At 38.9% G+C, this 21264-nt stretch overlaps 2 protein-coding genes across 2 annotated transcripts; one reads left to right on the top strand and one right to left on the bottom strand.

The window, feature by feature from the left end:
- Positions 1–292: 292 nt before the first annotated feature.
- On the top strand, positions 293–8261 carry borcs6 (BLOC-1 related complex subunit 6). The gene is made up of 6 exons (XM_052094207.1): positions 293–375; positions 2765–3273; positions 5593–6067; positions 6181–6344; positions 6993–7076; positions 7178–8261. Exons 2-6 carry the CDS (start codon positions 2776–2778, stop codon positions 7301–7303), a joined length of 1347 nt encoding a protein of 448 aa, XP_051950167.1. The 5' UTR covers positions 293–375; positions 2765–2775; the 3' UTR covers positions 7304–8261.
- A 3182-nt stretch (positions 8262–11443) lies between these two features.
- On the bottom strand, positions 11444–17254 carry si:dkey-72l14.3 (Glyco_hydro_56 domain-containing protein). Its single transcript, XM_052094206.1, has 5 exons — positions 17072–17254; positions 14356–14952; positions 13324–13719; positions 13096–13185; positions 11444–12252 (listed from the first exon to the last, which is right to left on the bottom strand). Exons 2-5 carry the CDS (start codon positions 14875–14877, stop codon positions 11743–11745), a joined length of 1518 nt encoding a protein of 505 aa, XP_051950166.1. The 5' UTR covers positions 14878–14952; positions 17072–17254; the 3' UTR covers positions 11444–11742.
- Between the last annotated feature and the right edge of the window lie 4010 nt (positions 17255–21264).

Raw genomic sequence — 21264 nt, 5'->3', positions numbered from 1 at the left:
ATTGTTTTTAAAATGATTGGCTCTGGGGGTTCGCTTTTTTTTTAACCACATTCGCTTTTTTGTTATTTTATTTTTTTTGGCAATTTTGTTTTTGATTTTGGACTAATATAAGACTAGGCCATTTCTTGATAGGTTTCTTGACAATCGTCCTATTAATTTAATCTTAAACGAACTCCTCTGAGAAAATATATTTATATATAGCACATCAACACACAACATATTTTTTAGATACATTTTATGCACGTGTTCTGTCCACTTACATTTATCCCTGTCTATTATGCGGAACTGTAACGTCAACGTCAGTGATTTAGTACGACACATTTTCAGTCCGGACTCAGTTTTCTGGCAACTTTCATTCTGGGCGAAAAGCAGCAGGTAAATATTTACCTTCCTAATCCACAAGCGCTATGCAGACCCCTGACAGATTACAAAATGATCCAGCTTTCCGGTGGTTAGTTAGTTACGGTAATAAACCGGCTGGTTTTCGCCGATATCTGTGGATTCAGAGGCCTGCACCAAATCTAAAGCTCATCTTAAAGATAACGTCTGGCGACTCTAGTTGATTTGATTAATATGTTGTTGTTTTTCTTTCGGTTAGAGAAAATGCCGTAGTTTTTATTTGTATGAATCATATGGGACTAATTCAGTGTTGTAGCTCCGCTAGCTGATGATGTCAGCGTCATATGATTTCAGTTCCTCTGTCATGAGAGAGAGAGCGACACACCAACACAAGATAAACTATGACTACAGTGTAGTGCTTATTTCACTAAATTAAATTTGTGATTTCACCGCTGACCAACAACTAAAGTGACAGCTTTACGACAGCTGTTAAAACAAAATTCAATCATGATGATGCAACAGTATTTACACATGTGACTTGTGTACTGTAAGATCATTCATGACAAGAGTGTCTTTAGATTCTTCTTGCAACCTTGTAATTAATTAACAGATAAACTTATCTGAAATGGATCAGATTTTCAATGTAGGCTGTAGAATATTGATAGAATTTATCAAATGTGTGATTTAATATCAACTTTTCATGATATGACATTTTACAGCTAATTTGCAATATCTTGTCAGAGCATTGCCCTATTAAATGCTTTGATTTTTTTTGATGGAATAAAGAAAGGCCATTCGCTTTTAACTATATGCATTTATAATGCACAGTTCAAGCTATGATATTTATTGATTGACAGACCAATAGTTAGATTGATATACTTGATTGAATGATTACTTAAACTTGATAGATTAATTGACTGTTCCTCTAGAGGAAATTGTAAAAATACAGAGCACAACCAGAGAATATGTCTAATTTGGGATTGCAGATTACATACTACTCTTACTATTTCTGCTATAGACAGATATGGCAGGAGTTGTACGAATAGTATGGGTAGTATGCAATTTTGAATTGGAAAGGTCAAAGGATGTAGAAGTCCCACCTTACAGGTTAAAGAGACAATCACCTTGTATATGCAGTCAGACATCACCTGTCAGTCAACTAGAGAACATGTATGCGTATTAGCTATACAAGCCTGGAAAAATAGCATTTTCTGAGATAAAGAAGCACAATTTATGATACTAGTGTTGTCAGATTTTACTGCTGATTTTAGATATGTTCTTTGATCATAATTTTGACCAATTGTATTGGAGATTTCGGTGTTTCCCCGTTCAAGTAGATAGGAGCTGCTCTTGCATGCCGCTCTTTTACATTAAAAAAAATAGCTGCCCGAGAGTATTCCAAAGCATGACATGCTTAAAAGACTTTGGCGCAGCATAACTTGTAAAACACAAAAAAATACAGCTATTGATACACAGTTCATAGTGATGTCACAATTGTCAGTGCTTAACATAAGAATATATAGATGATGATGGTGATGATGATTAGGGATGCACCAATGTATCGGCTGCCGATAATTATCGGCCAAATATTGACCAATTTACAACCATTGGCATATTGGTAATAAGCATGAAAAAGCTTATATGAAAACAGATGGTTTATTTATATTTAATTAGTAACACACACTGAATTCATCTCTGATAATTCATATGCACTATCCAGAAATATTAATAGCCACAATACGTAGAAGGGTTGGCACTCCTAAGAACATGTAATAATACATTTATATTCTGTCTCCTTCTTACGTTAATGCAGAAAAAAATGCATAAATGGACGTGACAGTTGTTAAAGCGGCACTTACCTATTGGCTACAAGATAAGGGAAACCATCCAAAATGCTTTAAATCCTGCAGACTTTGACATCAGAGATATTTGTATGATACCAATGCATGCTGCATGAAATTGCAATATGGCATTGTGTGATTGCTAAACCTTAAAAGGCTGCATTTACAAAAGTGCATAATTGTTTTAGAAGTACAAAATAAAAATAAAGTTCATCATCAGTCATCATCTTATCTTATTTAGTAATTTTTTGTATCTTATCTTGTATGTATCTGTGGCAGGGCAGAGGGCGGGGCGGTCGTGATCCTACGCACTCGGTCCCGTATTAGGCTAATCAAGCCTCGATTAGCCTAATACGGGACCGGGTGCGTAGGATCACGACCCGGCCCCGCCCTCCGCCCTGCCACATTATCTTTCACTGTGTTCATTTTTAAGCATTCCTAAGTAAAACAGTGATCTGATGACAAAATAAGGCAAGTTGCTAAATATCTGTATCAATATCGGCCTATATTGTTTTGTTAAAATCTGTATCGTATCGGCCAAAAAAACTGTGCATCCCTAATGATGGCAAATTTTTCTGTTGTAGCGGGTGGAGGGATGAGCCACTGTCCTCTGACCATTCCTGATTTGCAGGAAGCAAGCAATGGGTTGGAAACATCTGACTCTCCTAAGACCTCTGATTGGTCAGGACCTCATGGTTTTACCCCACAGGGTTTAAAGTTAAGAGATGTGGCTTATTTTTCCGAGCAAGAACCTCACGAGGGGAAGCCTGCCCTGTCAGAGACTCTTACACAGACACTTGACCACATGAACTATGGATGCAGAGAAGCACATACACTCCAATCACACACAGTACACTCAGACGAGTCGTTAGTTCAAAACACCACACACATACACTTGCCAACTGAAGATGGCACACACAAGGACAAACACTCATCTGAGACAGAACCAACACAAGCTTGCTCCAAAAGAGAACTGGAAGAATGGAGAGGAGGAGGAGAAGAGGAGGAAGAAGAAAAGAGGGACGATGAAGAGGTGAACAATATTGACAAGAGTGAGTTCAAGCAAAGGAAAGAGACTCTCATTTCTGTACAGGTAAGTGTTACATTGAAAATATGCTATGGTAACGCATTCCAAAAATAATTATATACACTGGTGGCCAAAAGTTTGGAATAATGTACAGATTTTGCTTTTTCAGAAGGAAATTGGAAGGAAATTTAATTCACCAAAGTGGCATTCAACAGATCACAAAGGACAGTCAGGACATAACTGATGTAAAAAAAACCGGCACCATCACTATTTGAAAAAAGTTTTTTTTTTTTTTTAATCAAATCTTGACAGGTCCCATTACCAGCAGCATCACTCCAACACCTTATCCTTGCGTAATCATGCTAAATTCCTAATTTGGTACTAGAAAATCACGCCATTACATCAAATACAGTTCGTTAAATTAAGCTTAACATTGTCTTTGTGTTTGTTTTTGAGTTGCTACATTATGCAATAAACCGGCATTTCTGAAGGTCAATATTAGGTCAAAAATAGCAAGAAAATAAACAGCTTTCTCTAGAAACATGCCAGTCAATCATTGATTTGAGGAAGAATGAAGGCTATACAATGCTTGAAATTGCCCAAATAAATCCTGAAGATTTCATTCAAAGGTGTACACTACAGTCTTCAAAGACAAAGGATAACTGGCTCTAACAAGGACAAAAAGAGATGTGGGAGGCCAGATGTACAACTAAACAAGAGAATAAGTACATCAGAGTCTCTAATTTGATAAATAGACACCTCATATGTCTTCAGCTGACAGCTTCACTGAATTCTACCCGCTCAACACCGGTTTCATGTACATCAGTAAAGAGAAGACTCAGGGGTGCAGGCCTTATGGGAAGAAATGCAAAGAAAATGACACTTTTGAAACAGAAAAACTAAAAGAAAAGGTTAGAGTGACAAAGAAACACAGACATTAGACATCAGATAATTGGAAAAGAGTGTTATGAATCTTAACCCCATTGAGCTTTTGTGGGATCAGCTAGACTGTAAGAAAAGTGAGAAGTGCCCGACAAGGCAGCCACATCTATGGTAAGTGCTACAGGAAGCGTGGGGTGAAAGGTCACCCGAGTATCTGGACAAACTGACAGCTAGAATGCAAAGGATCTGCAAAGCTCTCATTGCTGCATGTGGAGGAGTTTTTTAAAGTAGTTTAAGAAGTTCTGAATTTTTTTGTTAAATTGTAATTTTTCACGTTATTAATGTCCTGACTATACATTGTGATCAGTTGAATACCACTTTGGTGAATAGAAGTACCAATTTCTTTCAATGAGAGTAAAATCTGTACATTATTTTAAACTTTTGGCGGCCAGTGTAGTTAAAGTTTATGTCTGAGTTGTGACTAAGTAGAAGTGGTAAAATGAGGTAAAGCTATTGAGAACAACAGGATAAATGCACAGCCACAAACATATGTACATTACATCATCTGTTGTCTACTTGTATATACTACACAACAGATTGCAGACGAGGTGCACAAATTACAAGATCTTTGTCCAAGAGGCATCCCCAACCAACAGCGAAAAACTTAATTTGCAAAATTAGTGATCACGAGATTTTTCCAGAAATAGGTGGTCACAATCAGCTCACTGTACATAAGTTGTCTGTTTACTGATTTTGTAGACAGTCTGTCTCTGTAAGTGTAAATAAAACATAGCATATAGTGCTCAGACCATTTATTTATTTGTAGAAAATTATTTCTTCTTAGTTTATTTCAATAAAACACAATTATGAAAATGTCAAGTTGTGCCTTTCCATTCCTGTACAAAGATGCATGATAAGATGCGATTGGCTGGAGCAGTTCGTCAATGTTGCTGCTTTGCACATACTACAAGATTATGTGGCGATTATATCAAATATACTAGAACATTTTGCAGCATCTGTAACGGCTCAAGACTGGCTCACATCATGACGAACTGCTCATACTTACGAGCATTGTTGAGCATAGCCAGCAAAGGTTGTTTAGTGATGGCATGCATTAGTTGTTTAAATAGAAAACGGTTTTATTGCAGGGATTTTGCAGAAAGCGGTTTTCTGAAATGACATGTAAACGAGAACACCGATATCCTTATGCCGTTTAACGTCTCCTCAAGAACCCTGCTTAATGTGGCCATGTAAACGCATAACCGCCGTTCTGATGATGATGATGACGACTGAATAACAAACATCATAGGATGGAGCCCAACAAGTCAACACGGCGGAAAATAATTCAAAATTTCTGGGAGAACAGTGGGAAAAGCGCATACACTATAAACTGTACCTTAACACTATAAACTTCAGTTTTTGTTGTTTGCCTCTGTTTTTGTTCAAATTTAGTTCAAACAAACTTATGTATTTGAAGCCTAATTTTTTATCACTTCTTCACAGCCGGTTGATGTACTCTCAACAGTACACCCTCCCACTCACTCTGAAACGTATAAATGGTCCGATCCCTATTTGTCTTCCTCCAATGATGAAGTCCGAACAAATACTTCCATTTCTTCTGATGAGGCCCCTCCTCTTCTTCCAGCCCCTCCCCCTGACCAGGCCACTGCCACTCTGGTGCCAGGCCTTGATGATTCACAGTGCCCTGCTCATGTGATGGCAGAGGTGCGTGTGCGGTCTTTGCCAGAGCGGGAACATATCGTGCGTGGCATGCAGGACAGTAAGAGCCTGGATGAGATCAGTGGGGCATGTGGAGGCGCGACTAGAGGTGTGCAGGTGGAGGGACGCCGAGCCACCATATCCAGTGCCCTTGAACTGGAGGGAACTGTCAGTCATGATGGAGATCTGACACACTTCATCGCCAAAAATCTTGAACAGAAGATTAAAATGAGCTCGCGGCTGAGTCTGGACACAGACTGTAAGTATATAGTGGTGTTTGGTGGGGATGGAGGCAGACTGGGGTTTATCGGTGTTGGATTTGAGCTTTTAACAATATTTTAACTGTGCTCTGTATTTATATGACTACTGCAGTGGACTGCTCAGGGCCGGTTGTACGTGGACGTAGCTCTCTGCGTCGGCCTGCTGATATTCCACCCATTGACCCATCAGTGCTAGTGGACCTGCAGAAACACACACAGGAAGTGGCCCAAAGTGTAGAACTGATGCTACGAAGCCTCAATGGAACCATACAGAATGTGAGTATTACTCTGCTTCAAGAGACATACACTCTCTGACTGTGCACTTTATTAGGAACACTGTGGTCCTAGTGCCAGATGTGGTCTTCTGATGTTGAAGTCCATCCGCCTCAAGGTTCGGCTCTGAAATTCTATTCTGCTCACTACAATTTTACTGAGTGGTTATCAGAGTTACTGTAGTCTTTCTGTCAGCTTAAACCAGTCTGGCCATTCTCCATTGACCTCTATAATCAACAAGGAATTTCCGTGAACAGCCGCTCACTGGATCTTTTTTGTTTTTGGCACAATTCTGAGTAAACTCTAGAGACTGTTGAGCGTGATATCCCAGGAGATCAGCAGTTATAGAAATACTCAAACCAGCCCGTCTGGCACCAATGATCATTCAAAATCACTGAAATCACATTTTGTTCCCCAATCTGATGGTTGAAGTGAACATAACTGAAGCTCCTGACCCATGTCTTTATGATTTTATGCATTGCACTGTTGCCAGACTATTGACTGGTTAGATAATCACATGAATAAGTAGGTGTTCAGGGGTTACTAATAAAGTGCTCTGTGAGTGTAAGTTCATGGCTCCTGCTAAAATGAATATGCCTTTATACACACCCATGAGGTGCACATATTCATAAAATCTCGCTTTCTCTCTAGATGACTGCATTAAGTGTTGGTTATATCCAGACCTACAGAGACTCAGTGGACAGTTTGGGAGAGTCAGTGGACATGAGTATAAAGGTGAGAAATGCTTTTGGGTACGTTGCCTGGGGAAAGTTTTGTTTTATCATATTTCCTTCATGTTATATTATATGTTGCTTTGAGAATGTGTGTGCTTGCAGGGAATGTACACACTCATGGCACGGTGTGAGGAGTTAGATCGCTCCATGCAACCTATACATACACTTGCTGCTCAGATCAGAGATATCAAACGAACCCTCGATGTCCTGGAAGCCATCTGCAAGTAACTATGGCATCAAACCACACCCTTAACAAGTCAAAATTCCAACTCGCTTTGGATATAAGCTGTGGCTGCGCCCTCTGCAGTCATTCTGCTAAATACCGTGCAATGGAATCATTTAGCTAATTCTAATGTTTCCAAGCCATGCTCTGCAAGTGCTTGTCCCCTTAGAGACAGCTTGGTTCTTGCCCTTCCCCCTGGAGGCCACATCTGTAAGCACCTCCTTTTGTTGCAGTTCCTCTTCTCTAGAATAATTGCCATGGGAAATGGTATTGAGTCCTCCCTGTGATTCACACCGAAGGACTATGTGTTATTGGCCACTGATTGTTGTTAGTGTTGCCCCTGTTTATGAAGTGTGTAAGTGGGGTGTTCTGACAGATTATGCCATTTCTACCTGTAATGGCCTCTAATCTAAGACATAGAGTAGTAATGTATGTAACACCAATATTTGCCAGTTTGTGTATCAACATTAATTGAAAGCGATGCTCCGTGGATACTTGTATATTACAGATGTCTGTCTTTGCAGGATGGATGCTATGCATCCCAGATCAGCTCCTGTTACCACCTGTTAAAACAGGTAGGTTTTAATGGAAGCACTGTTTTGGTTCATCTTAGAATTTTGGACTCTTCATTGAGAGTCTTGACAAATGTCTCATGTTTTCTACAATACAAGTGTTCATCATCAAAAAGAACCCTCAAATAAGAGGGTCAAGAGAGAATCAAGACAAAAAACAAAAACGGAGGATGGGTGAAAGTTTTTTAATGGTGAAAATGATCTGTACCTTTCTCTGTCTGATCCTGTTTAAACAGCCTCTCACTCTTTCTCTCTTTATCTTACTGTCTTGCTTACTCAAACCCTGATTTTTAAAACAATCTGTCATTAATGTATATTTTAAATAATGATATATACCACAATAAATTTACTAGAACAAGCTACATGATTTCAGTGACTGATTAGTACTTTTTTGGGGGGTTAAATTCTTTTTTTAGGCTGTTGACTTGCTGTTGTTTTCTTTAGAGTATATCTGTTAAGGATATTTTTTTTTCTTGACTGCTGATGCAGAGTTTATAGCTGCATCCTGATCTGCACCATGACTCAGGGATAAATTCTCAGGGATGGGTGTGTGCGTGTGTGTCTGAAAGAGAGTGAGCATGACTTATGCCTTCATATTGTCCTGCCAGGATTAACTTACATTAGTAAACAAAAGGTTTCCCTCTGCCACCTTCCCATCTAATCACTGATGAGTTCACAGACATTTAAAAATGGAGAATATTTGCATGTTTATTATTGTAGTAAATACTGAATGGGTTCCCACGGTCATTGAAAACCTGCAAATATCAGAGAATTTTAAAACTTTGATTTCCAACCCTGGAAATCTATGAAAAATTCTATGGTGTATGTATTTATTTATTTATTTTCTAGTTATGCTCAGCTCTATCATATTTAATTAGCAAGCAATTGCTCATTTTGAGTGCAGTTTCTATAAAAGGTTAAAGAAGGTCATGAAAATGTATTGGTCAAAAGGTGTGGGAAACCAGAATATAATTTTCTCTCTTTTTCTCCTCTGCCAGTGGGTTTTTGTTTAATTTGTTATGTAATTTAACTACAATCAGAGTTGCCAAACAGTCTTCATATCTGTCACTGAATGTTTTAAAAGCTTTCAGTGTTCATTATATACAATGGTGTTGTTTGAGACCAGAGAGTGTAAATCTAACCATGTTCAGATTTGGCTTCTAATGCTGCCTAGATTAAGTGTAGACATGGCTGGTTTCTGTTTTGCTAAAATGTAACAAATAAAATTGAGACTAAACATTTGATTAGATTTTAGTGTAGGCAGATAGTGGTGAGTTACAACCCAGCCCAGCTGCATTCATGACATCACAGCGTTATCACTGCTTTGTCAGCCTTACACGTTTGACATTGTAATGTGTGCATGTCTGCATGTTTAAGTTTGTGTGTTTAATGAGCATTTATGTCTTGTTTGCTCACATATCTGGGAATGCACATTGTTTATGTTCATTTGTTTTAATAAACATTGGCATAAGAGTTTGTTACAGCATTCTTTCTGCAGTAATCTTTCTGCCTTTAGGAGGGTGTGACAGTATCAGATGCTGTTGTGCTCTTCAATGAACTCGCAGCAAATCAGCTTGTGGTACTAAAAGTGTTCATCTACATTAAGTTCCTGCCATATGCTAACATCACATGATTAAATAAATGATAGATTGTGATCTGTGTTCTTGATAGAGACATTATTACATCTGAAAGCTTTCTTGACGTGCATTTGTATTATTGTTATTTTAATATGTTCCTTTAGGTTCACTTATATTCATATGTTCAGTCATGTATTTGTAAAACATAATTTTCCACCCTCGTCCTGATCCTGTCAGAAATTCTTGGTTTTGGTGCTGTTTCTCCTTTAAGACTTGTAAGGAAATGCCCACTGTTATGATTGGCTCTGCTCTTGACTGACCTGCTCTCTCCTTGCCATCTCACTGCTCACTCAGAAGTGATTAAAGTTAAAGTAGGCCTTGATGTTGTGGAGGCGGTCAGATGCAAATGTATACCACAGTGTGACGTCACAATGTGGAGGAAGTAGTGAACAAGTAATTTTGGCAGCTTGGTTTCAACAAATTTATGTTAAGTTTTGAGCTCTTAAAGTATGTCTTTATAGTACAATAACCTCTTTATATGTCAAAAGATCAAGGAAAATTTTATTTCTCATGTGATGACCCCTTTTAAGACTTTTGGTTGAAACAGAAAAATATAATCTCGAGCTTTATCAGGATTTTAAAAAAAAACATATTCACTGGTGTAAGATTATATATGCAAAAGAATTCCAGCAACATGATATGGATCTAGGAAAAACCCAGCCTTTCAGTTTGGAATGTTTCCACGTCATAAATCAAACGGCCCAGGCATTCTCATTGGTCAGAAAGGCCCATCCACAGCCTGACCTCTTGATCTTCCACACAGAGTTAAAGCAGACTTTCCTATGTAAGGTTACAAGGACCATCAGATTTGCAAGAGCCATGCTAGATAATGCTGAAAATCGATTTGAACTGTGGTAACATTTGTACCTGACAAATTAATGATTATAGACTGATGGAACTCTTTAAAAATGTGTGTAGCGATGTGCAATCACCTATAATTGATAAATATAGTCTTTAATTTTGTATGATTCATCTCATTCTTCTAAGAATGGTAACTATAAGGCTTAACTTGATAAAATACAATGATGTGTAAAACCTATATGATTTTGTAACCAGGGATTTTTATGTTTTGTTAACTACACGTATAACATCCATAAAGAAATTTCATGTTTTGTATGTAAGCGTTCACTGGTGTATGCAGAGGAAGCTGATCACAACAAATATCATGTCTCTTGTACCATTCTCAAGATATAAAAGCTCATGATTAAATATGCACTATGTTTGAGCGGGAAACTTTTAAGAGTCTGAAACAAAGGACCATAACTCAACTGTTGGAAAAGACATCTCAGTTGACCATGTGACCCTGAAAAGTCACTTCACTTTTCACTACTGATCAGTTATTTCACATTCTGTCACTTTTCACCAACCTGTCTCATGTATATATATATATATATGTGTGTGTTAGATTAGATTTATGTTTAGAATAGTAATAAAGTGTCTGTGTTCAAAGACGACATGACTTTGGTATATTTTGACAAATAATCTTATCCCTGTTTCTAAAAGATTTTGCTTCAAAGCTATACCTAAATATGTGTGATATTATTTTCAATAAGCCATGAGAATAATATCACTCCAATAAGTGAATGAATCATAATTCACTTATTAAAGCTAATTCCTTACAGTAGAAATTGTGAGCAGATACAACTAGACGTTGTATTACGATTTCAAAGGTGGAGAATCTATTTAGACAAATAATCTAGTTATTTGTCATTTATCTAATTTATAATGGTTGTCAAACGCGACTAATTCCGTAATACATTTCATTACCTAATAAGGACAGTTTAATTTAGTCCATAGCTCACATATTTCAAGACCATAAAATTCCCTTCTAAATTTAACCAAATATCCTTACATATAGTGGTGTGAGAATAAAAATCAATTTAAAGTTCCCTCCTAAATGTCGCATTTCCTTTATTCCCTACATATAATGTATCCTACACTTGTCAGTGTTTTGACTGGGCCTATTTGTTTTATACAAGACCTCATAGGAAGTAACTAATTAATTTGGCTTTGAAAACCAAACAACAATTTTGATTAAAAACAGTGCATCTGAGTTGTGCTGTACACGTTCAAGTTCTGGTCAAGGTCTTGATTCAGTTCATTTAGTCATGTTGAGACTGTGAACTTAACTCTGTCTCTGAGGTCGCCTGATTCTTTGAGAAAAGTTCTCCTAATGACAGATATTTGGTTTTTTACAATAATAATAAAAATAAAACATATAAAAAACATTTGCCATCATACTCCTGCTCCCAACACGTCAAACATAACGAAGTTGATGAGAACCAGCATGGAAATAGGGATAACTGGTTCAGTAAGTGCAGCGCTTCCACTGTCCATCTTGGTAGGCACCACTGGAACTACGGTACTCTCACTCTGGCTCATGCCAACTGTCTTTACTGTAGGTGATGCTATTTTCCTCCGATTTTCCACCACGCCACCAGAGTCTTGATCTGCAGCTGCATCCTCCAATGCCTCGAACCACTGGCACCGAAAGTCCTTATTCCACATATCTACATAAGCATCGGGAAGCTCTCCCGTCGCCCTGACACCTCCTGCCCCATTTGCGAGGAGCAGGAAGTGGCCCGAAGGAAGATGCAGGTAGGTGGGGTCCTCTGGTTTCCTGCGCACACAGCGTCCACGGCCCTGACACAGTGAAACTCCACAGAGACGTGCTGCGGTGGTCACATTGACAGTGTAAGGGCCGAGCACCTCACGTACATACGAGCCAAATTCTGAGCAGGATTTCTATTGGAAACAATAATAATAATACAATTTAATTCTATAATAGATTCCATTCTATAATGGAGTGGTGGTGGCGTAGTGGCTAAAGCACAGGGCTGGTCAAAGAACATCAAAAGGTTGCTGGTTCTAACCCCACAGCCACCACCATTGTGTCCTTGAGCAAGGCACTTAACTCCAGGTTGCTCCGGGGGGATTGTCCCTGTAATAATTGCACTGTAAGTTGCTTTGGATAAAAGTGTCTCCCAAATGCCTAAATGTAAATATTCAATAGTGCTTAGTTGACATGACAAAAGTATAGTTTAATGCCAAATAATTTGGAAGGATTATAAAGAACTAAACCTGAATAGAGGAGAACAAATAAAATAAGCTAAAATGTAAATGTAGAATTCTTGATGCTGTGAGTACTGTTTGTGATTATGAGCGATTCACTGATTGGTCGATTCCCTGACAGGCATCAGTCTATGATGCGTCTAATGCCATGCAATTTTACCTAAAATGAAGTTGTGTTTTTCCCCCAAACTTTCTGAAGTCAGAGCAAATTGTTTCAAATTTGTCATAGAATTATTTATGTAATTAGAATTTCTACGTAATTAGGACAAATGGTCCTAATTAAGAAGCATATGCTACTCCTTAGCCACAGTTTGAGCATATCCTGCTCTCTCAGTGCAGCTAAATTTGCCGATATCAGCAAGGGAGTGATTGCTCGAATTATTGGAAACTATATCACTCACACAGCAATCTGCAATAGCTGCAAGGGCATTTGAAGAGACAGCAAGACAGGACAGTGAAAAATAGTGTAGTAGTCAATATAGGAATGGATGAATGGGCAAATTAATGAATAAATACCTGTGTTTTAACTGCTATAGTTTTTTCCCATATAATAACTCCAGATGCACCCATAGCAGCACTCTCTCCAATAGTATTCACCAGGTCAATCTGTTACACACACAAATTAAAGCAAACTCTTCAATACAGACATCAAGTGAACTGTTTTATATGGCTAATGATTTTGAATTTGTACTAAGTAACAGTCAGCTTTGTTTCACTCAGAGATGACAACCAACTATGTTTTACCTCTGAGAGAAAGGCGTTAGTTGAGGTATACACAATCTTTATCAATGGGAACACTGGAAGATCACAGGTAGTTCCCGCAAGAGCCGCCACTCGTAATGCTTCTCTGATCTGATTGGTTGTATAAAGCCATGACCCTTTGGTTCCTTCTGGCAGCTTCTCCAGTGAGAGAATTGGGTAAAGGGCACCGCTACGCTTCCACAGCCACATCAGCTCATCATTAAGGGCCATTTCCACTGCAGGGCATCTCCCTGTGTAATTGGCTAATGCTATCTGGGTGGAGTCAAAGTTATAGCAGTTAGGATATGGGGCCATGCCCCATAATCTCCGTGGGCGGAGTCTCTTCACCTCTCGCAGGGTCTCCATCAGTATGGACTGTGATGCTGCTTCAAAGTCAACCTGACAGGAAATCATAATCAATAAATAAAAACATTATAATCAAGAAATGCAGAATTCAGAATAATAACATTATTCTAAAGTTTTTCATATATTTAAAGGGACAGTTCACATAAAAATGAAAATTCTGCCATCATTTACTCAACCATATGTTGTTACAAAACCATATGACTTTTTTTTCCATGGAGCACAAGATGTCAGGCAAAAAGTTAGCTCAAGTCACCATTCACAAAGCATCTGCCTTCCATACAAGTGAATAGTGATTAAGGTTGTCATTTTGCCTAATATCTCCGGTTGTGTCCACAGAAACAAAGTCATACAGGTTTGGAACAACATGAGGGTGAAATCTTTATTTTACGAATCTAAATTTGTGTGAACTCTCCCTTTAAATATTTGACAAACTTTTAATTTCCTTTTAAGTATGTGGTATTCACTACGTGTGAATCACTCTTTGCTGTAAAACAGAGAGGTATTTTTTCATTAAACCTGTTTAATTTTAGTACGGTAACTGGTGTAAACCTGTCTTTGTAGACATGGTATATTAATGTAATACTGTACTCATCCGGGTGTAAGGGTCTAAAGCCATGTCTCATTTCTTTTAGCTTCTTTAATGTCCATATACATTGTGATTGTTATTACCTGAGCCCATTTCTCCACCTCCTCTGCACTCCAGTCAGGAAAAAATCCTCTGAGAAGAGCCTTCGACTCCACAAGGTACTTTGCTTTGTCCCCCCTGTTTCTGCTCCACTGAGGTGCCCACTCCTCCCAGCGCAGCACCCCCAGCCCAGGTGCTCCTGCCTGGGGTAGTGTGGCTGTCAGATCCCCCTCCATCTTCTGGAGGTGCAGGTTAAGGCTGGTGTGTTGCGGTAGGCCACCGTTGACAGGACGATCCTGAGCAGTGAAGTATGGGTAGAGTCCTAGTGTATCCTCGTAAAAAATTGCCACACGGCCTTCCCACTCCATCCCAAATGCTGCTGGGTCTGGCCGACCTAAACAGTCTTTATCTGGAACCCCCCACAGAACCAGGAAAGATTGACCAGCGAGAAGCGGGGCCCGGGCAGGACCACAGACACACGCAGGGGTGAGGAGAAAGAGATGGAGAAGTAGAGGAGAGAGGGAGAGGAGGACTTTGGAGATGAACTTGTATTTTCTTTCAGCCATGGAGCTGAACAAAAGAGGTTTCAAGGCCCCTCACCCCTGAACTCACACAAAAACCGCCTTGGAGAGAGATAATGTCTGAAGACAAAGAGTAAAAAATAATAATAAACATTGAAAAAATTAATTGTTTAACAAATGGCAACAGCCTAAATCTTTTTGTTAAGATAATCATGGTGTGACTTTGATTATCTGATTAGTTTTGATGGTAACACTTTACAAGAAGGTTCCATTTATTAGCATTAGTTACAGTAACAACAGTTAACATGAACTAACAATGAGCAATACTTTAACAGCATTTATTAATCTTTGTTAATGCTAATTAACCAATTAGTCATATATATTTTTTAATCAAAAGTTGAATTTGTTAACATTAGTTAATGTACTTTGAACTAATATATGGAAGCCAATTTCAGCAACATAGAAAAAATAAATAGGTACAAAGTCATAATTATAATTTACCAACGCACTTGCAATACCAATGTAATTTTGAGATAAAAAGGCATGTTGAAATAAAAAGTCATATTCATGAGATTAAGTCATTACGAAATGACGAAATAAAAAAGTCATAATTATGAGATGCTAAATCATAATTATTAGATTCAATAAAAAGTCCACATTTTGAGATAAAAAATTAATGATTACGATATTTAAAAAAAACTAATTTTTTAGATAAAAAGTGATATCTTAATTATGATTTAGTATTTCATAGTTATGATTTAATATCTCAAAATTACTAAGAATCTTATAATTTTGATGAACAATTGTATTTTTATTAACTAACATTAACAAAGATTAACAAATGCTGTAAAAATGATTGAGTTACCATTTTGAATATCTGTTCTGTTTCTGACTGGTTATATTCACGCAATGAAACATGTGGCACAATGAATGAGTTATTGTAGAACGCAGAATTATGTTACGACACAGAAATGTTTTTTAAGCACTTGTATATTCGAACAAAATGAATAGCGAAACTTTCAAACAAAACAACTGTCTGACCTGTGACCTGAAATATTCCAGCATACATTGTAGTCACATATCAAAAGTTGTTGACCGATATCTTGAAAAAAAAAAAAAAGCTGCGACGCACTTTTGCGATAATTAATCGGTAAAAGAATTAATTAGTGCTGCCCAAGTTCGACTGTAATCACTCTATAAAGGTCTACTAGTCTCCTGATACGAGCCTGCTGTTCATGGTGTTTCAACAGGATGGCGCCCGAGCGTCACCTTCGTCTCATAACGGTCGTCTCATGATGGCCAATATATTTATGGATTTTAGCGACATACTTTATTAAACAGTGAAAATATGAACAAAATGCACTTATTTCCACTTCACTACTCGGTAGATACTATTTTCTTAATCATAAATAAATTTTCGCAAAGATTAACTGTTTTCCATGAGAATGCTCGTTCAAACATTAGCATGCTAAATTTTCCGCCAAAATATCATTCTTATTTATTTCTACATCATTATTTCTATTAGAATAAAACTAGTAACTAAATGATTAATTTACTTGTTTTTCCATATATACCAATCATACAGTTAAGTTGTTTTTCTCATTTAAGTTGTTTTTCTCGTAAATTGTTTTTAATAACTGATGCACAAGGTAGATAGGTATTTTGGCGCGAAGGATTTGTGGCTCTCTGTAAGTGGGAGAAACATTACCAAACATAACATTTCTAAATGTGTAGCATTTAAATTATCAATTTTACTTAACATTTCTTAAAAGATTTTGATCTAACAATCCTGCTGGAGAATAGCCATTACACATGGACAGCCAGTTGTATATGTCTATAATGAAGTGAATGTAAGGATATCAATTTGAGTCAAATGTGTCTTTCTCAGAATACACAGTCTGACACTTAAATTGAAAGAACTGAAAGCTGTGTTGTCATTCTCACATTCAGAGAGTGAAGTCCTGCTGTCTCACATCCAGTTATAAACTTGGCAGTTTCAAAGCAAGCTTTTGTTGTTGGGTGTGATTAGGCCAGTTCCTGCTTTCAAAGAGCCAGTGGGAAATTGACTTAGCTTTTATAGTGCCAGTTTCCATTCTATTTATCTAACCTTTAAAGCAAGAACCCATTTATACTCTCTGATATCTGCTGTTTTTCAGCAATAAAATAGGTGGAGCAGAGATTTTGAACTAGTGAGATGGATACAGGTGCTTGAGGAGATGGGAACTAAGCTGTTACTCACCTCTGCATTGGAAGATCAGGTGTGTGTGCCTGGAGCCCCAGGTCAAAGAATCCAGAATGAAAGGTCAAGATGAAGAGGGCAGGTATGAAAGATCTCCAGGAATAATAAGAAATGAGAGTATCTGTGCAGGTTGGAGTGTTGGAGTGTCCTGGCTTAGAACAGCAAGCCACAGAAGGGAGAGACTCCAACCCAACCATGAGTGATAAGATGATGGGAGGTCCTGACAAAAAGGATGGATGAAGTGACAGAAGGAGGAAACAACAAGAAAGCAGGCTACCTCATCTTCACCAGGGTAATCTTATAGTAAGCAGGGTCACCACCGACCATGCCAATCACATGATCAGACTGACCGTAATCCCTTAATCCAGCACTCCCTCCCAAACAGCAAACCCAACCAGACTTACAAAAAATAATCACACACACTTAAACACATATACTCATAACATACATTTGTTCTAAAGCACACAAACGTGCACTAGTGTTAAAGCTAAATAACAACATCAATTTGCTGAGATTTATTTTAATTAATTTTTTTATTATTATTATTGTGTAGAAAATAACTATTATTTTATTTCTGTGCATAGGATTTATTTATTTTTGTTTTTATTTATTTGCTTTTTTACATTTTCGATTCAACAACTGGTCAACCCAGAAATCTTATGTCATGTGACTGAACTGAACGAATGCTTTAATGACTCCCATAACCATTCTGTAGACTTCCACATTTACTTATCACACTGACTTTGTCTTTCTTATCTCTTTTTGTTTTGAATCCCCAACCTTTTTTACTTGGCACTCTTGTTTCTGCCTTGTTCTAGTCAAGTTATGTCATTTTTATTTGTATATGCTTTTCACAGCACACTTAGTTTCAAGCAGCTTTACAGAAAGTCATGCATTGACAGAAAATGGAACTGTAATATCTATAATGTCTTACAGTGATCATTGTGTAGCTTGATTCAATATTATTGTAAATTGTGTATAGAAATAAATTATTAAATAATGATTGCATTTAGAACCCCAGTGAGCAAGCCGAAGGTGACTGTGGCAAGGAATAAAAAAATTCCATAAGGTGTCGGTTAATAGAGAAGAATAACCTTGGGAGAAACCAGACTCACTGTGGGAGCCAGTTCCCCTCTGACTAAACAACATGAATATAATGCCAATTGTAACGTTTGAATAATGAGGCTGACGAGGAGATGCGGATCCAAACGCAGTTTGAGTTTATTTGATCACAAAAACACTAAATGAACAAAAGAACAACCCACGATGGGGAAAAGAAACATAAACTAGATAAGGTAACCACGGTAGAGACAAACAGGGAACAAGGGAGAGACGCAAACATCAGGCAAACATCAAACAACGATCGACAAAGACAGAACAAAGACACGGGGTATAAATACACAAACATGGGATAGGTGGCCAATGAAAGAACAGAACTCAAACAAGATAACAAGGTGATTAACAGAAACCAAAGGCAAATTAACAAGGGCAGGTGTAAACAATGAACAGTGAACACGAACGCTAACGCTAACAAGGACTATGGAATTACATAAGGGACTAAAGTGAAAACTAAGAAGTGCAAAAGTGACAACAATGGTAAACAAGAGGGCAACAGTGAAACGAGACAGGGTGGACTATGGAGTTAAATAAGGGACTAAAGTGAGAACTAAGAAGTGAAAAGTGACAAGATGGAAAACAAGAGGGCAACAGTGAGACAAGAGAGGGTAACCGTTACACCAATATTAGTTATTTATGTGCAGCGCAAGTCATGGTTTAAAATGAGTAAACTAAATAAGTGTTACGGGCCGGTTTTTAAACAAAGATTTATTATGTTGATTTTACTAATATCTGTTCTCTTTCTCTTTTCACTTCATCTCTGCACACTGTCAACTGTCACTCTTCCAAAGCCCAACTCATTACCTGAAAAGAATTACCGAAAAGATTATTCACAATTATATCATCCAAAAATAATCCATCATAAGATATTACTGTGTAATGGATCAATGGAAAGGAGGAGGTGAGAACCGGCTTTTCAATATAAATAATATTTTAATGAGAAACTTAAAAGACATCATAAACACATATGACGGACATGTTCGTAAACGATCTCTCTCTCCCGCACGATCCCCTGCAGTCAGCCTTTAACCCTCACGGAGGCATAATTAGCCTAATAAGGGACCGGGTGTGTAGGATCACGACCCCGCCCTCCGCCCTGCCACATTCCTCCCTCGTTCTCTCAGGCTGGGGAGCCCCCGGCCTGACGTACACCCCACCCTCTTTCCCTGGGGGAGGGCGCGCCTTCTGCGCTGTCTGCCTGCAGGTCATCCCCATCTACCTGGATGAGGGAGGGGACAAGGGGAGGGAAACAGAAATAATTCAAATGGTGGGTTCTTCCTGTAACAGTGTATTACCCCCCAAAAAACTGTCAAATTTAAAAGAGGGAAAAGGCCAACGCAGAGCCACAGTGAGAGAGAGAGAGAGAAGAGAGAGATGAAAAAAAAACTCTTACTCGCCAGTTCTCCGATACGCCGCAGCTTGTTCCTCGGCCACTCCTCCACCCTCTATCGGACGACAGCCGCGCCTCTCCGGGCGGATCCGAGGCAGTCCTCCAGCCCCTGGCGGACGGAACACCCCGCCGCGTTCTCGGGGAACAGAAGGGGTCTCCCCCGCCCCTGGCAGCGGTTCTCTCGCTCCAGGCGGTCGGCAGTGAGCCCCTCCCCCCTCGCGGTCGGCGGTCTTAAACCCTGCTGCGTTTCAGCGGCCGGTAGGCGACTCCTGCACCCCTGGCAGCGGCCCTGACCGCTCCAGGCGGTCGGCTAGGAGCCCCTTCTCCCCTCGCGGTCAGTGGCCATAGTCCTCGTTCAGGCGGATGGCCGCGGCTGCTCCGTTTGGGTGGACGGTAATGGTGAGAACTCTACTATGGCGTATCACTCCATGGAAAGGAGGAGGCGAGAACCGGCTTTTCAATATAAATAATATTTTAATGAGAAACTTAAAAGACAGCATAAACCACACATGACGGACATGTCCATAAACGATCTCTCTCTCCCGCACGATCCCCTGCAGTCAGCCTTTAACCCTCACGGAGGCATAATTAGCCTAATACGGGACCGGGTGTGTAGGATCACGACCCGGTCCTGCCCTCCGCCCTGCCACATACTGTTTCAGATATGATGAGAGAATGATTAGGTTTCTTGTAGTAGCTGAGTTTATTTTGTGCATGCTGTCATGGTTTGTTTGCGCTATTTTTAATGACAAGAATAAAATTGAAGGTCATAAATGTTACATTTCTGGCATACAAACACAGAGCATTACAATTTTTGAAAAGTTAATGTGATGTAGTTTTATATTGACATGGTTGAAAGTTCAGGATTCAAGAGGGAAAGTGCTGTCTTAAGTGTCAGTGTTCTGCCCTTAGTTTTGGGTTTTCCCCCCCTTTGTGGCAGACCCCTGACATGTATGTGTTCTTTGTCTGTTTTGTGTATTGTGTCTAGATTCAGTCACTTCGGTTGGTTCGGTGTATTCAATCTGTGGCTGAGAAAAGACACTTGTGTTTTTTTCGTGTTGTGTGAATTCATTTGAGTTTGTGTTTTCTCATTACCTTGTGCATGTCTGTCTTCAGTGATAAACCGCCCTCTCGTTTGACTTGTTGTCTGATTATTAGTTTATTTGTTCCACCTACCCTCCTCTTTATCTCCTTATTTCCTTCCTCTATTTAAGCTCCTCTCATATTCTGTCCTGTGCCAGTTTGTTGTGGGATGTTGCGTGTGTTTTACGTCCCCTGTGAGGTCTCTGTCTGTTGTGTTCCTGTCAAGTTGGATTCCTGTTGGTTCCCAGTTCCAGCTCAGCCTGTCATCATGTTGTCAGTCTGAACTGTGTTTGTGTTTCCTCCTTGTGGTAGTTTTTGTTTGTTTTTGTTATATTTTTCATTATAAGTCTCTGTCTGTGTTTCTGTCAAGTTGGATTTTTGTTGGTTCCCAGTTCCAGCCCAACCCGTCATCGTGTTGTCACCCTGGACTTTGTTTTTTCTCCTTCGGGGTAATTTGTTTGTTTTGTTCTATTTTTGATTAATAAAAGCCCTTGACACTACTCTGCATTTGAGTCCTTACCCTTCCTTCTACAAAACCTGACTGAACAAACTGGCCAGTTTTGGACTCCGCAGAAGCGATGGGTATCTTCCTTCTGCGATATCC

This window comes from Xyrauchen texanus, chromosome 27, assembly GCF_025860055.1.
Source record: "Xyrauchen texanus isolate HMW12.3.18 chromosome 27, RBS_HiC_50CHRs, whole genome shotgun sequence".
Taxonomy (NCBI): domain Eukaryota; kingdom Metazoa; phylum Chordata; class Actinopteri; order Cypriniformes; family Catostomidae; genus Xyrauchen; species Xyrauchen texanus.
The sequence above is the reverse complement of the archived record's forward strand: the minus strand, read 5'-3'. Positions and strand labels throughout refer to the sequence as shown.

Excerpts from the sequence above, each read along its gene's own strand:
- borcs6 (XM_052094207.1), top strand. The coding sequence starts at position 2,776 with ATGAGCCACTGTCCTCTGACCATTCCTGATTTGCAGGAAGCAAGCAAT. Across the intron at positions 3,274-5,592 it reads AGACTCTCATTTCTGTACAG|CCGGTTGATGTACTCTCAAC; the intron begins GTAAGTGTTACA and ends ACTTCTTCACAG. Across the intron at positions 6,068-6,180 it reads GCTGAGTCTGGACACAGACT|TGGACTGCTCAGGGCCGGTT; the intron begins GTAAGTATATAG and ends TGACTACTGCAG.
- si:dkey-72l14.3 (XM_052094206.1), bottom strand. The coding sequence starts at position 14,877 with ATGGCTGAAAGAAAATACAAGTTCATCTCCAAAGTCCTCCTCTCCCTC. Across the intron at positions 13,186-13,323 it reads CTAACGCCTTTCTCTCAGAG|ATTGACCTGGTGAATACTAT; the intron begins GTAAAACATAGT and ends TGTGTGTAACAG. Across the intron at positions 12,253-13,095 it reads CTATAGCAGTTAAAACACAG|AAATCCTGCTCAGAATTTGG; the intron begins GTATTTATTCAT and ends TGTTTCCAATAG.